At 39.7% G+C, this 17,213-nt stretch overlaps 1 protein-coding gene across 1 annotated transcript in view; it reads right to left on the bottom strand.

Annotated features, from left to right (window-relative positions):
• The window catches only part of LOC115591554 (putative C-type lectin domain family 20 member A), a 37,274-nt gene extending 36,020 nt beyond the window's left edge, over positions 1-1,254 (bottom strand). The window contains exon 1 of the mRNA XM_030433654.1: positions 1,185-1,254. Within this exon, the coding sequence (XP_030289514.1) occupies positions 1,185-1,254 (70 nt within the window). The remainder of the gene's footprint in view (positions 1-1,184) is intronic.
• Between the last annotated feature and the right edge of the window lie 15,959 nt (positions 1,255-17,213).

Below are 17,213 nucleotides of genomic sequence, written 5' to 3'. Positions count from 1 at the left end.
TGGAGGTGCTTTGTCTGCGGATGACCTCAGGGCAGTTGGCCGTCACATTGGGCTGTAGATTCCAAGTAACAGCTGGCGTCAGGCTCTGTGTCTAATGCAGTTTTGTGAGGGGGATTTTATTATTGTCACTTCCAAATCTCTACTGTGCTGAGCAGGAAATGATGAGCTCACATATCTTGATGCCAAATATCAACTCTGTACAGACCCAGTATTCTTTTCACGTGAGTTGGCTTACTGAAATAGTGATTGAGATGATACCCTCTTATAGTATTTCTGAACTGGGCTGTTCCAATGATGATCATTTCCTTCTTGCCATCTCCTGGAGCCGAGCAGTGTGTCGCTTTGATTCTAGAGACTGATCATTTCCTGTCAGGTTATAGAGGTCAGTAAGGCAGAAACATGTATTTGAAATCTAATGGGCCTGTACATAGGGTAGTAAGAACCATTGCTCCGAACAATATAAGTTCATCTGCACCACTTGAGCTGAAATGATGTCAATATCTGTCCCTCAAACAGATAATTTGTGAGAATTTATTATGAGCATTTTTCATTATTTTCTATTTTTAAAGACAAAATAATGGATTTTTATTCAGAAATAATATTTTACATCAGAAAATATCTGCAGATTAATTGAAAATAAATAAATGGTTAGTGGCAGCCCTGCAGTACATCCCATTGGCAACCTGTAATTCACTATTTTAACTGCTTTGACTCAACACAACTGAATTCATCACCTGAAAGTGGGTTTCTCACATCAGTGTGTTAAATCGTGTGGCATTGATTTCACAGCCGCAGCAAAACAACTATGAATTTTAATACTGTATGTTTGTACTAATTGGAAATGGAGGTGCTCTAAGAAAAAGAACCACAGATGACTATAGGCAGTGAAGAGAACTGTTGCATTATATGTTCAACAATAAACAAATGCACTTCTTAATTACTGGATGCTTTAAATAATGGACAGCCTTTTACTGCAACGGTGTGTGAAACAGAAAAAAAAATATTTCAAGACCTGTTCCTTAACATTTGCAGTCTTTCCTGCCTATAATACAAGAGGCTCCATTCATCGAGATGGTCCACCTTATGACATTCTCAAAGGGCTCCATCAGCCCTCCCTCGAATTTAAAGCTGTATCGAATTAGATTTTCATTCTGGATCAATACAGCAGCTCTCAATAGGCTCACATTGACCGGACAGTGCAATCTGGGTGGCGGTGGTCTTGAACAGCTCCTGCAGGATTTCAGACAAGGTCATCTTGCACATTAAAAAAGAAAAACAGCCCTCACTGAAGAGGGCAGAGCCAGTTTCCTATCTCTGCAACATCAATCCTCTCATTGTTTGGCCTTTGGCAGATTTTGACCTCATTCTTGTTCAAGGACTTCAAGGCTGTCCCGAGTTATGAAATAGGACAAACGTGACTGGGACTGGGTGTGCATGCTCACACACACATCAGATATATATCCACACACAGACTGGTTGTTTACATTGTGCACATTGAGTGTGTGAAGCTGAGGGAATGTGTGGCATTGTAAAATACATTTATCATCTTAATCACTGTTGCCATATATGTACACACTAATGAACACAAGGCAGAATGGGGCCACACTAACGCTGTTCTTTATCATCTTCTAATTACTGTTACAAGCTATGAATAGTTTTCCCACAGCGAAGCTGAGCATCTGTTTCACCTCTGTCATGTCATGTTTTTCATCAATGACTTTAGCACACTTTCTTATTTAATATGTCTATTAAAGTGCTCAATGTAGGACATCAAATCTTTACCCTGACATCTCCCTTATACATTATGTGGTGACATCCCATTCCATCACTGCAGGAGACAGCATGAGCAGACCTTTAGAGGCTGCATGTTGCAACAGATTTGATACAGCTGATGGCATTTTCACGTGGCAGGTAGTCTATTAATGGTAATCATGATATGGTGGGAGTAGATGAGACAGCTGCAAAGAAAAGAGGTTGGAAGCAGATTAGACAGACAGCAGCATCAGCATCATCCGCTTGGTGCCCGGCTCTGAAAGCACGAGGCCAGGCTCAGAAAGATCGTCAGAAATAATCTGCAGCTATGACGACTTTTCCTTCACTGCGCTATGTGATCGTTACTGTTTTAAACATAAAGTAATATGGAGAATAAAATTATCCACATGGTGCATTTATCCTGTTCGGCCCACAGTCTTTGATACATGCTTGAGGACCTGCAGCTGTTGGGCTGTTGGTCAGTCATAAGAAAACTAAAGTTCTTAAATTGTGATCAAGACCAGACAATTAATGAATTAACAATTACCAGATTAAATGATGACGAAGAGCTATTGCAGCCCTACCCCCAACAATAATATTATAACAAAATGTAAAAAAAATTACATTTTTAAACTTTATATATGTAACTTTATAACTCACTTTATAAGATACTCCTTGTAGAAGTATGCTCAGGTGCACACTCAGCTGTTTGATATAGCATATGCTTATTAAGAGCACCCATCACCTTATGACTTTATGAAATCTTATGACTTCTAAAATCTCTTGCCCACTTTAGAGAGATAATAACATGAAAGTGAACTCGCCCTGCAGTGATTAAGAAGTTCTATCAGTCAGAGCCAGGCTACCTGTCCACCCTAAGAGTGCTACAACTGCAGGATAAACCTTATTAAGGTGGAAATAACTCAAATGGATTGGAGCCATGATACGGGGGTTCTCACAGTATCAATTTGGTCCACCTGCGAGGTCATTTTGTGCGAAGATGATTTCACACACCGGTAGTTCACGTGCATTTTAGCCAAAAGGAAATTCAGTTCCTAAATGATCAAATTGCTATTTGGCATTTGGTGATAACCCCTGAGGTGGAAGAGAAGTCGACTGAAGTTCTCTTCTGTAAGAGGTACAAAGTTTGCAGAAATAAGCGAAAGGATAAAGAAAGTTCATGTTAGTTGGAGTGTTTATTTGTATTTCGAGGATGTACTTGAACTCCTCAAACACAATTCTTTCAAGTTTTATATCAGTTTTACCAATTATATTATTTTTTAAATTTTTGCTTTTATAACTTGTTCTGCATATAGTTAAGCCCTATAACCAAAGATCTTTTTTAACAACCCACTCAAAAATCATGCTTTCCAAGGTCAGGCCAAGGTCAGATTAGGAAGACCCACAGAACCAAAATGAAAAACTCACAAGAAAAAAGACCTCATCGTCTTTACCACTCTGTTTGACTAAACTAAATCTGACAATTCAGTTAAAAAGGATTACGTTAAAAATCACAGTGGTTGTATTATATTTACCTGGTCAATCCAAAACATCTTTTTTTCTGGGGGGAAATTTTAGGCAATTTATCACTTATTACTGCTTTTATTTATCACAGCAGTGTTAAAAAGCACACATTAATTGATAATGATATCCAAAAATATGAACTCAGTCCAACTCGCATCCTGAGTCACTTCAGACTTGACCCACATTGGAGTAGAACTGAATATTTTTTGCATTTAGGTCACTGACAAGTGTTTGTGAGTCCCTGTGAGAAAAAGACAGCTGGCATGGAAAATAACGTGCATAATATTCTGGTCTGACCTCACTGATAAAACCCTCTTGAAGGAAGAAGTGACATCATATGGGAGCTGTTCTATTGGCCCCCGGCACACTCTACACCACAGTCAACATGCCCTCACAACATGGCACACTCAGACAGAATTTCACAATATTTAACTTCTAGGAACTGACTTCAGATGTGGACTGAACTTCTACGAGCTCAGTGTAAACAGATCCTTCTGATGATGTAACATTTTGACTGGGAACACTGGGAACACTATCAATCTGCATTGGGCACTCTTACTGTAGTCTCATTACTTTTGAATACCCTTTTTTTTGTTTTTAACACATTATGGTCATCAGATGTGCCAAGGTTCATATTCTTGTGTATGTCACTCCAGTCGAAGCAACTGCAAAATTAGGTTTTTTAACCACTGAACATTGTTAGGATAGAGCCAGCGTGCAACAGTAGTTCAGAAATCAAACAATTAATTGTGTGACCTCTTGCTTGTGGCTGCTCCATCCAGTTGAACTCTCTGTACCCCCAGTTGGACCACAGCATATCCAGCCGAACTGACTGAGATAATGAGCCCCTGAACTGATCCGCACAGGCTTTCGAATCGATGATGAATGGACTGTCTCATGTGGCCTTTAACTGTAGACACCGTTCAGGTTTAAACATTTTCATGGTAGATTTTTGGACGTTCTGGAGAATGAAGTTAATAACAACTGATTGTGTGGGAGGAGTATAATTGTATAAACCTGTTTTTTTTTTTTTTTTTACAATAACGTGTAAAGGTTCTTCATGCGGCCTTTTTGGATTCAGTTGTACCAAGTATTTAATTCTGAAAGTACAAAAAAAATACACAGTACATGCTAAATGCTATTCTGGTACAGTAAAATGATGAAATTATGTACAGGCTTTAGACCAGGAAATTGGTGACCGTCATAAGAAATTCAATTTAATTAATTAGATTTATGTTTTACTTTTACAGAATTTGTTAGGTGCTTTCATCCAGCATAACTAGCTTTAAGATAAGTACTCATGAGTGAGGTACATCATCAGATTAAGTGAGGATTGAATTTGGCAGCAATGGGATCATAGGGGCTTTTATTAAAGAACTTCTGTGGTATCTGATGAGAGAGGCAGGAATCAAAATAGCATCATGTCTCCATCTTTTTCTCTCAAAGCTCAACCAGCAAACATTCCCTTGAGTAAACCCTATTTTAGAAGGTTTAAAACAAAGCAGTTTTTGTTCCCAACATTCTAGTGTGAATAAGAGTAAATTATGTTAATCCTTTAGAAACCAACAGCAATTTGTCCAGATGATCCCACAGCAGGTATTAAGCTTCTGCCTCTTACAAAACTACAGTTACTGCATGTTGATGCAAACCTGTGCGGCAACCATTACATAACGTACTTTTTCCTGACCTCGGGTGGCTCTGCAATGATGGAGGCTGAGGAGAGGTCCGGGTTATAGCAGCATATTTCACTCATGATCTCAAACATGAAAGCCTTGTCAGTTTTATGATGCTGATGCCATGTGCTGTTTGAACATTGTGACAGAGTGCATGTGGTTGTACGTGTGAAGGGATGCAACTGGGAGAGAGACAGAAACAGGGAGAGGGAGCTCGTTAGGGCTCACTCAGGCTAGGCATTTTGCACCATGCCCAAGTACGTTTGACCCCCAAAGTCCCCTAAGTTTGACTAGTCTGAGCTCTCCATCTGGTGCTCAAGCACGGTACACTTCCTTGGCATGCCACGGTTGGAAGAGTTATGCTTCTGTGCATTACTGTTGCCTGTGCATGCCTGTTGTGCACGAGCACAGGCACAGCTGCGCAACGTGGCCATGAAGTATAATCATGCGTATTACGCCGCCTTGTATAATCAAGAAATCCAGGATTGTGAGGATGCCATATATGACCAAAACAACACAGAATAATCCACAAAAAAGTCAGCGCGGTCACTCACCTTCTCTGTGTGCCGCGACTGTGCTACGACTTGATGACGTGTGGACAAGAGGTTATCCTGCTCAGGCCTGGTTGTGGCTGGAGCAATGTAGTTGCAGTGCAGTCGGGGACTAGGGAGGAGGGACAATTGTGCTTTAGCACGGTACAGAGCAACTGGGCCCAGTGTGAGTGTACCCTTAGTCTAAGTGGTGAGATAACTTCCACTTTGCATTTTCAACAATTGTCGTGTTGCTTCAACAGTTAACTTCGTGGCTTATTAAGTATATCAGAACTGTAGCTATCCATGACAGTTTCTCATAGTATGTTTCACATTTTCAGGAAATGATTACAGATATTCGCAGGAGAGGGAGATGTGATGTTAATCAGCAGTCGTGTTGTCAACTGTCTGTGTGATAGAAAATCATCTGAGGCTTCAGAGTGTGGGAAAATCTTCACTGAAATGTTGTTTTCTGTTTCCAATTAATTTGTAATTTTAAATGTTCAATTCTGTGTTTTCTAAATTGTAATTGCATACTTTAGTGTCACATGAAGACGTCATGCTGTCTCAAGCATGAGTCCTGGGATTAATTATTAAGTATCAGATGTCAATTACTTGGAAGCTTTAACCTAAAAATGTTTGTGTCAACCTTCAGAAAACTACACTGTTTTATAGTACATTGATTTATGACAATGAGTTGAGCTCCCTTGAAGTTACTATGAAGTCAAAATCGATTTACACGTTTTTTTTGGTTTATTTATTTATTTATTTTTATCACATACTGTATGTCTTGCTCCATATCTAAATTCCTCGATTAAAAACTTTTGATGAGTCATTCTGCACTCAGGTGTAAACACATTTTTCATCCAGTAAGCGTTTTCTTAATGACACAGCCGTGTGAAATAAGGATGCATAAACAGGCACATTTAGCGCTCTTGGCTACGATAAATGCAAATCAAAATAAGTCCCTCTGTAGCTTACTGTTCTTGCATGAAACATGTTTACTATGTTAAAGCAAATAGTACTCCAATAGCCGTTTCAGGGGTCACAGGCAAAACAGCAGGGGTTTCTGAGAAAGATATGCATTCATTTTCTAAAATAGGATCCAACTTAAAAGTGTAAAAACACTTAACTTGATTTGTGAGCTCTGTTTGCTGGTCATATAGTTCAGAGTTTGAGTGTACCTACACTTGCTAAAAGCAAAAAAATTCGCTTTAAGAATTCAGTTGCTTGTTCGCAGTATTTATGTCTTGTGTTATTTCAGATTTCTATGTCAATTTTTTTTTTCTGATATATGGTTTATTTGATTTGTACTGATCCCCTTCAAGAATAACGTTTAAAAATACAAAGATTATATGAGCAGCGGTATAAGAAGTCAACAGACTGTAGAACACAGCACCATTCTCTCTCATGTCTAACACCAGCTAAAGTTGTTTGTTTTAGCAAATGCATCTACTTGAGGAGTCAATGGATTTTTCTTTCATTGCCACATCATACAGTATACATGACATCTGAGTCACAGGGACACTGCGCACAGGATGCAGCCAGGAAGCCTCACCCCTCCAGTCAGAGATGCATTTAAATTTAGCCTTTAGTGATAAAATTAGATCACCTCTACCTCTAGTTAGAGGCTAAGCTTGTTTTGTAGGACTCTAGTGCAAGGAACAAGGAGTGAGATGTGACTCGGATGATGCAGACTGTGAACAAACAAAACAAGATCATCCCTCTGATGCCACCTCTAAGATGTGACAGACAAGAACCAGTCGTCTTGACATTGTTTAGGCCTGGCATATGTCTGGACTCAAACACATGATATGTTTGATTACTGGAGAGTTTCAGGGTCAGCAGGTCCTAATGCTTCTTACACTTATTTGCTTTCTTGCAGAGAGTTAGATGAGAAGATTGATACAACTCTTTCATCTGCATGGTAACCGCAAAGCTAGATTAGCAGCCGATTAGCTTAGTTTAGCCTAGAAACAGGGGGAACAGCTAGCCTGGCTCGGTCTCGAGGTAACACATCCTTTAGGTGTCGGACTATTTCTTGTTCACTTCCTAAGAACTAGTCATCACGTTGAAGTTGCCACGCAGTCAGTTGAAACTTCAAGAAAGAAAAATCCAAAAGATCCAAAAAGTAGTCCAGCACTTACTTGACAGTGTTTATCACATAGATTTGGTTTGGTATTCTCATCTAACTTGGCAACAGAGCTAGTAAGCAAATGCACAAAATGTCGAACTATTCAAGCTCAAATATCAAACATTCTCTGGTTACAGTTAGCTTCTCTTTTAAAGGGTGGTTAGGAACTTATTTAATGTGTCTGATAACTCTGGAAAAACCCAAATTATCAGAAATTCATATTAAACTTGAACTATCATTAGCTGGATTGGCAGAGATGACAAATACATTGTTTCGTTCCAGGGAAATCTTACATTTAGTGTCAGTGATTCAGCATAATCGTGACTGAATAGAGCTGTTGGTCCACACAAGACTACCTTGACATAAAAGGTGTATTTTTCTAACCCAGATGTGAGTTGGTGGACAATGGTGGACTGGACTGCCAAGGTCTCCCCTAGGGAGTCATATTTTATCACAAGACAAGGGAGTGGTGACAACGCTGTAATGTTAGAAGAAAGATGGACAATTCAGTGTTTTATGCAATGAACAACAGAGTTAATTTCTATGATGCAATAGGTTGGAAAATTGATCATACCCCTAAAACATATTGGTGTCTCACCAGTGCAACAGGTTTCTTGTGGGAATACATGATCAAGTCCTTCTGAAGTGTTTTGCATTGTTATGATGACTGTAGCCAAAAATCCTGATGATGTCATGATTTTTCTTCTGAAGACAGATTGTTTTGTTATGGCAGGAAGGACAGGAGAAGTACAGACTGTGCTATTCTTGTTGCCGCTGTTGTTTTTGAACGTGTACCAAATTTGAACTTTTCTCTTTTTGCACTTCCAATTGCATTTTATATCACACAAACTGTTATGATTATGTCACTGACCTGCCAAGAACGAAAACGTTTTGGAGTACCACCTTATGTGGAAAAGATTTGTATCCCTCTGGAGAAGCAGAGGGATAAAATCAAGAGTGTGTTGCTGTCAATTTTTTTGGATCCAAGCCAGTCTTTTGCTATGACATCACACAATGTATCAGTCATCCCTGCTTGCAAATGTTTGTTTTGTAGATGGGTGAAGGTACAGGAAGGGAAACAAAATCTGCACGATAATTGATCGAAGTCTTCCTCATCTTCTTTTCAGCAGGCTTTAAACGCTTTTGGGGGTTTTGCCACTGTCTCCTACGGTTAGACTTGAGTACTGCTGCTCAATGGGTCAAATTCACAAGGTTTCTGTGTAATTTGACAAAACACATCAACACACTTTGTTGTCAAACGCTGTTAAATTGCATATAAACAGCAAATACCGTTTGGAGTTCGAGACAATACTACAGACATGATCAGTGCCGGGGAATTTTGCATGGATCATTTTTTTATTGTGTTGATCCACAAGTGCTTCATTACTGCATAAAAAGCTTTGCAGATTCTCGGTAATGTTTGTCCAAGCTGAAAATGTGGCCTTTCCAGTTATTTGTGTGGAAGTGTTGCTATTCGAGCCCCTTTCTATTGATAATTTCAAGCCTCATTTCCACTGAAATGTTATCACTACTGATTTGAGCAAACTCATTATGACTAGCTGGTGGTTGCCTTTCCTTGCCAACTGCTATCCTGACCCAAACTTGTTTTCCTCCCCCCATTTATCATTGTGTGTACTGCATAATTGAGCTTTGTGCTCACACAAGCTCATTATCTAGCTAACAATGGGCTGCTGAGACAATAATTAGACATGCTAGTCATCCTGTGTTAATGTAGTCCCTGCAGAAAGCTTACAGAAATATGTCCAACCAATTACTGTGGAGCGGTGAACCCCCCTCATGTCCTTGAACAATAGAGTGCAACATCATTTCCTCCTATAGAGAGGCTCCTCTCTGACTTTCAAAGGACTTTGCTGAAGCCTCACAGAAGGTCTCACTTTCTAGTAAAGCCTCATTTGATGGCCTCTCATCCTCCTGTGTTGATGCAAACAATAGGAGGAATCTGCTAAATCTGGTGCATGGCTGTGCTGATATATTTCTGACCCATATAAACAATATCCAGAGGGGCTGCCTGGAGCCTTTGTAGCCCCCCGGCATATCCCTTCATTTGTCTTCATGGTTCATCACAGTGAAGTACAGCTTTACCTCCCTCAGGTTTCTGCAGGCACTGGTAAAGATGGATGTAGTCCGTCCGTAGTTTGTACTCCTGCTTTACCGTAGACAATGCAATAATCAGTAATGACCACCAGCTCTCATGTGCCCACATTAGCTGCAGTGTTACGCTGATCCTGAATCACTTACATAAGCACGTGGGGCAAGTCTGAAGCCACAGTGTACCCATAGCTGGCTCTGAAAGACGGTTCAGTGAGTGTTTATTGCCAGAAATGAAGCTCTGATTGTCCGAGTGGTTTCGGCATGTTGGCAGTTCTTAGAAAATTCAGAACTTCTGCCTAGAAATCCAGAGGGATAAACAATATCACACAGTTCTCAGGAGTTTACCGATGCACTCAGGCTCGGAAAAGAAAAGGTGCCCTTTGTACTCAATGAGCTCAAACACAATAAACAAAAAACAGACTGTCTTCATCAATAAATGTTTTAAGTAAATGATGCAGCCACTGGTTTTTATTCGACATATTATTAGATCATGCCTGTGCAGCAGTTTTCCAAGAACAAATGCAAAATGGTTAACTGACACACGGTGCTGTTATCCAGCCAGATGACATTATCAAATACATTTGCATCCAATGCGACACCAGACAATGAAGAGAGGATGAGTTAGAATGCTGATGTACATTTGCATGTATACAAGGAACATCTGCTGCAATTTCTGTTAAATCCTAGTTTTATCAGTGATCCTTAACAATTCCCCCATAACCTATTTTGAAAAAGTATTTGCATATTTAAGTTGCAAATGAATATGAATAAATACATTTTTCTACCTGGAATTTTTGCATGTTTTTGTCTGTTTCAACTGTTGAAATAAACGTATTTAATGCTTTCGAGTTTCAGCTAATAACACTATAATCAGTGCAGTTTTGTTCACTTACTATCAGATTGTGGGTAGAATTATTTTGGCTTCAGTACAAGACGACACTAAGAATCCTGGGTAAGCTCATGCATTTCCGAATAATCGGGTTTCTCTATTAGAATCCTTCCTTGATATCTGGTTTTTCTTAATCCTTGAACCTGATGAAGTGACCCGGGTCCCTCATTCAGATAGTGGTTCACAGATTTTGGTTACTGCCAAAAGTAGTGAATGATCATATTACTTAAGTGCATGTGAATGCGGCCAATGTGTGTGTGCATTATCGTGTGTGCATGTGTTATAAGTCTCTTGGTGTCCAGTGGGAAGTGTGCTAATGGCAGCTTTTCCCGGTGTAGGAGGCCTCTGCAGATTAGCGTGCAGATGTTGTGTTGATTGATTCATCTGTACCTCTCGCTGTATATTCCTCAGGACGAGCAGTGGGCCATCAGAGTGTTAAATCCCTTACAGTGGGTCCCCTTGTTTTATGCTGTAACTAACCCCACAGCCAGGCATTCCTGAAAATCACACTGCAGACTGCCAAATGGAGTTTGTAGTCGTGGGCACAATGCCGCTATTTTTTCCTAGCAAAACTGTGGTAATTGAAATTATGCAAATATGTGCAGATTTGTCTTGTGTTAACGTATTCCAATACGGCTAATCGATCACATTGCACAGCAAAATGTAGGTATCTGACGATTCTGGAAACCCCAGATTATGTTCAGTGGCAGTGCTTCTGAACAGTCACCACAAGCCTGTTTTTGATATTCATTTCTTCAGTTTCTGGTAATGGCCAACTGGGGTGTAACAATCCTGAAACGAAGCCATGATCTATGGTCTTGGGTTACAATCCCCAAACCAACCGCTGCCACTGCTGAGTCACAATTTCATCGCTTTGCGTTCATCCCCCTTGACGTGTCGGAAACTCTGTTTCCGTCCTGTCACCAAAAGGACAAAAACTTGAAAAATGTGTTTCAACTCCAACTACTTTTTCTTTTACATTGTGTAGGTGTAACAAAAAGCTGCTGCAGCTTCTGTCGACTGACTGCACTTTATATGGTGCATGCAGGGGCTACTTGTAAAATACGAATGTTGTGTCGCAGTCCATTCACATCCAACTTACAAGTTACTTAGCTGATATGTAGACTGGTCCTCAGCAAAGTTTATTTAATTATCATGTGAAGTGAATTTGTGAAGTTAATAAAAGAAAAACAACAACATTAAAAACATTTTAAGCATGATAGGTCAGGAGCACTCTATAACCCCTCATCTTCGCTGCTTGCACACCAATATTTTACCCTGTTACATAACGCCTGACACTGAACGTTGACATTGGCAGTAAATCATATTCTGCAGAACCATCAGACTGAACTAGTATACACACGTGTAAAGAGGTCTTGGTACATCCTCAGCACTTGGTATTTGAGAAGGTGTTCAAACATGAGGCATCTTAAAAACAGAAGAATGTGAGGTTGCTTAAGGGGAGTTTCCATGATGTGGAAATTTTCTTTTTTTTTGCAGATCTGGCGCCAGACCAGCACAGCAAAGAGATGAATGATTGATGACAGAAAATCTGCAAACTCATCATGAAGTGGAGTCCGTCTTTTCAGAAATGTTTACTGTCCTAGAATTTCTCCAAAAGCACTTCAGTTTGAAATATTTAGCCATTTGTAAAATATGTTCCCGGTCTGTCTGACTGCATGCCTGTCTGTCCTGATTCCTTTAACCTTTGAAGTTTCTTTCTTTTTCCTCTCTCCTTCCTTCTGCCTTTTACTCTCCCTCTCACCTTGGCAGAGTTAACTGGGATGATGAGAAATGGCTGCGGAGCCTTCAGCCTTTAGACTATAAATATATTATTTAAATATTTGAAAGGGGACAATAACTGTTCCAGTCTACTCACATTCACACACACAAAAACAAACATCACTCCATTATACGCACTGGCATACAAAATAATCCTGTAAGTAGCTCTTCACACGGACACACACACACACACACAGATACATGGTCTCTCCCTCTCAAATAAACACACTACATGTTCACGTTATCACCTTTCTACACGCCGACGAGTTACATCATGAGTTTCCCAACTGCCTACGCACCTGTCCTTGCTGCAGTGAGAAGAGATATATGCATGTCATGACTTCTAGGTTAACAGCCTGCAACATTATTAGCAGGTGAAGGAGGGCGACAAAGGAAAGGAGGGAGATGAGATAGAAATAATGTGGCAACTCCACCACCTCTCCATCACCTTGGCAATAAATCAACAAGCTCCAGCCAATGCAAAAGCGCTTTTATTATTCTGTCTGGGTTTTAATTCACCGTGGCAGACTATGCTCTGTAACTGCTTCTGAGGGAAAGAGAGAAATATGACATGGCAGTGACACTGGGAACAAAAAAAAAACTACATCTTTATTAATTGCCTCCTTAAAGAGCTTGAGACTGACTGTGGACAGTGAAATATATTTGTCAAGGGAACACTTAACTGTACTGTGGGTACTGTCGAATTGCATTCACCCAAATAAACATGTATTCCCATATTATTTACTTAAATGCACACTTCTTTTTACAAAAACATTTTTCCTCAATTATGCTTACATATAATGTTCACAAGTTTAAGGACCCTATGACAACAGGTCTAACAGACGATGTGACGATGACTTCGTCTTCACTAGTTCTTTGATTGGTGTGTCTGGGTCCTTTAAATATCAAGTGGAAAACAAATAACAAATTACAGGACTCAAGTAAATTGTTTTAGTAAAGTTAAATTATAAAATACATTTGTTGATCCATGCACCCTAGAATAGCTCTTGGCAGTGTGTTCTCATCCACCATCATAGTTGTGATCTAGTTTTAGTCACAAAAACAACTTGGTTATAGTCCGAGAGAGGTCAGGTTTGGGTTAAACTAACTCTTTGGTTGAGGTAAGAGTACTTTTCTTATCATGGTTACAATAATGACCATTTGGACTCGACCAAGATCTTAGTCAGAAGGAGTTTTCTAGTCAAACGGAGTCATAATTACCACTACCTATCCGCTATTATTTGGTTAAATTTACCAAAACAGGACAAGATTCACTTTTTATGCAACTGACCTGCATGATTTATATCATGTGCTCACAATAGTGTGTACTGCACACGGGGTAATACTTCTTTTAGACATAACACAGGGTTTAAACAAGGCTCTGAAGAAGGCTCAGTTTCCTCTTGGTAAAAGAGACACTAATTTTGGCTATGAGAGTTGCCAGGGAGGATGATTGAGACAGGGTTGATGGGGCCAAGCACTGACCCTGGACCTGCTCCGTCTGCTCCTGTGTGATATGAGCTGTCTGAGGATTACGGCTGCTCAGGACCTGAGGCCTTCAGAGATCAGGTCTGCTGTGTATTAACTCTGATAAAGTTACCAGACAGGAGCAACTGGGCTGGAGCAACCCGCACAAGAGCACACTAGAAAAAAAATATCTGTTAGGGTTTTTGGCTACTCATTTATTACATCGAGGGTCAGAAAACAAAACATCTCGAGGCGCTCCACGCATTGATTTTGGGAGTTTCGTAATCTCAATCGAACTTTATCTGTTGAGTGAAAGCCTGGCACTTCTAAAGCCCCTTTCATTATGAATGACCCTATTAGGAATGGGGCTTATACTACAATGTTCGCTGGACGGCTGTTTGTGTGTGTCTGTCTGCTTGATTTGCTGTCCTTGTGGAAACCAGCTAGACATTTAGACCTCTGGGGTGAGGACTAAGAGAGCTCATTTTGGCAAGAAAGCAGGGCTTCTAGTTTATAATTCACGACATCCATCAGTTAGAACCACAGGTTTGTTTCAGAATAAGAGTAAAGGTTGAGGTTAGTTTAGTGTGAGGGCTTATCGCTAAAATCAAGAGAGAGATTAAGAAGAGTAGCTCCCCTCAGATGCCTTGCTGAAAGGCTAAATCAACATTTACATTGACTACAATGTAACATTATGTTTTCAAATGTATCAAAAAGGATAATTAAGCAATCATCATAAAAATCATCAACCCTGTTAAAGGTGCTATCATGACAACAGCTAAAAGCAGGGGTGGCATTAGTGCACACTCCATCTGAAATGGATGCATAAGCTTGACCCAGGTTGGGTGCAAATGTTTTCTTTTCAAATCAATTTTGTTGCTTCCAGAGACTTGGACGGCAGAAAATGACTGAATATTCATTTTTGGATGATCTTATTCTTTAAAGATAACTTGCTTTAAACAGGTAAACGACGACCAAACCTGCACCAAAGAACTCAAATGTAATTGTACAGTGACAGCCGGATCGTCTTATGGCTTTACATGCAGAGGGGAAGCTAGCTGTTGCACACAAGAACTTCTCACCTGCATGTTTTAAATGTTTTAAGGGATTTCAAACAACCTCACTTAATTTTCATCCATAGTCAACTTTAAATACAATATTCATGTGTGTATTTACAAAGTAACAGCTGACTTTTTCAAATGACGAGGCCTTTATTATTTGATTTAATGTTGATATTTGTTTAGTCGCATATTTGGGACATTAGATGTGTGTGGCAGGATAGAGAGGTGCCTGGGAAAAAATGGGTTCTATGCAGTCATTATGCTCGAGATGCTCTTCAAACACTGTGTTGTTTGCTCATGTGAGTCAAGACAGAGTTTACTACATTTTGCAAAGTTCCATTTAACTTTTTTTTTTTCACTGTATGTGTGGGTGCCACTTTTCAACAAATAGAGAGAGACCGAAAAAGAGCCTCACACACACACACACACACACACACACACACACACACACACACACACACACACACACACACACACACACACACACACACACAGTCCTGGTGTTCAGGATCTCACCCTGCTGTCAGTCTGGGAGGTGAAGCCAAGTTTCCTCACCCAGAGCAGAGCCATTGTCAGATGGTGCCAGCCTCTCCAGAACAATTTACATCCATTGTCACATGACTTGCATGCAGTTGTAACTCAGTCTTCCCGTCCTTCGAAAGATGACAAAAACCAATATACATTCTTTGCATGCAGAGAAACCATGGCTGCAGGCCTGCATCAGCCACAAAACAGATCTACACTCATCGACCGCTATCGTAATCACATACAGCAACTGAGACAAAGAAATAACAGGGTAATAGTATAGCTACAGTATATACACCACAGTGTGGCTCATTCTCTATGATTACATCTTTTCTGTGGTCAGGTCTCTCTTGAATCACTTAAACTTTATCATCCCACTTTCTTTCTATCAAAGCACCTCAATCTACTGATTCATGAGTTTGAGAACTTTTCCGACCCAGGAGGTTCAAGAAGAGGATCAGTTAATCATCACATTTCCCATTTTCACAACTAGAAATTAGCCAGGATTTCTCCCACAAGGGCATCTGATGACACTGCTGCAGTAAGCTGATGAGCATCAGTTTCTCGTGATAATGTTTCTGTTAGCTGGTGGCGGCAGATCACCTTTCATGGTCAACCGGTGCCTCCGAGACGGCTCACACCTTGTAACTGAGCAAGGAGCTAAATGCTAAGTGACAGTTAATAGGTGTCATAAAATATTAATTTACGTCTATGTTTGATAGTGTGTCAAGCATAAAATATGTTTAATGCAGATAGGCTTGTGGAAATGACAAACTGTCCTCTACTGTCAGTATTTCACTGTACTTGAACTCAAAAGGCAGTTTTCCTGTCGGGCAGGGCTTTACACTATTACCTTTAATTGGCCTGGATTTTAAAACCGGGAAATGAGGACGTGGTGGACACTTTTAGCAGCCTATTGAAGATCTGTTTGTAAAGGTTTGGGTGATGACGGAAATTAATATAGTATAAAATGTCAGCGTTACTATATGTTGACTAATATGCTCATCACATCTTAATATCTGGGTCATTCTACTAAAATGTGCCATTTTCCACTCTGAAAATCAGGTTTTTTTAAGTATTATTTTTATTGTGTTTAAGGACTTATTTGGTTTAAGTAGACCCTTACCTGTCAGAATAATATGTGGTGCCATCTCAGGCTATCTTGTATATTCATTTATTTTCCTTAAATAATCACCATGCACATGTGTGTTTTGTCAATTGCGTTACCAACACCAAATTGTATTAAATAAGTATTTGAAGTATTAATAATAATATAATACTATTATTAATATAATATAATGATATTAATAATGATTTATTGTATAATTAATTCTGGTTTTGGACACAATAAATATTGGGACATGGTAGGGAAAGGGTTAATAGTAACAGGTTTGACAGTAACAGGTTTGACAAAATATGTTTTTGGCAGCCATGGTTCACACCATGACACCACATGGTATGCATTCTAAAGAGGCTAAAATGCTTGTTTATATGTACATTTTAATTAAAAATGTTTAACTTTTTAATACATGATATTATGGTAATGCGGGTTGACACACTTTGATCATCCCCTTCAGTCAAACTAAACACAACTCAATGAAAATTCATTAAAAGAGAGGAGCACTGACTTGTCTGTTTGGCACCTTCCTTATGAAAGGCAGATGATGTCACTTCCTGAAAATTATTCACTTCTGATGCTCATTGTCCCTGAGGGGTGTGTTTATCCAAAGTAACACATTTGACGTAAAGCGTAGGGACAGTACT

Source organism: Sparus aurata, chromosome 11 (assembly GCF_900880675.1).
Source record: "Sparus aurata chromosome 11, fSpaAur1.1, whole genome shotgun sequence".
NCBI classification, from domain to species: Eukaryota; Metazoa; Chordata; class Actinopteri; order Spariformes; family Sparidae; genus Sparus; species Sparus aurata.
This window is presented reverse-complemented; position numbering and strand designations above follow the sequence as displayed.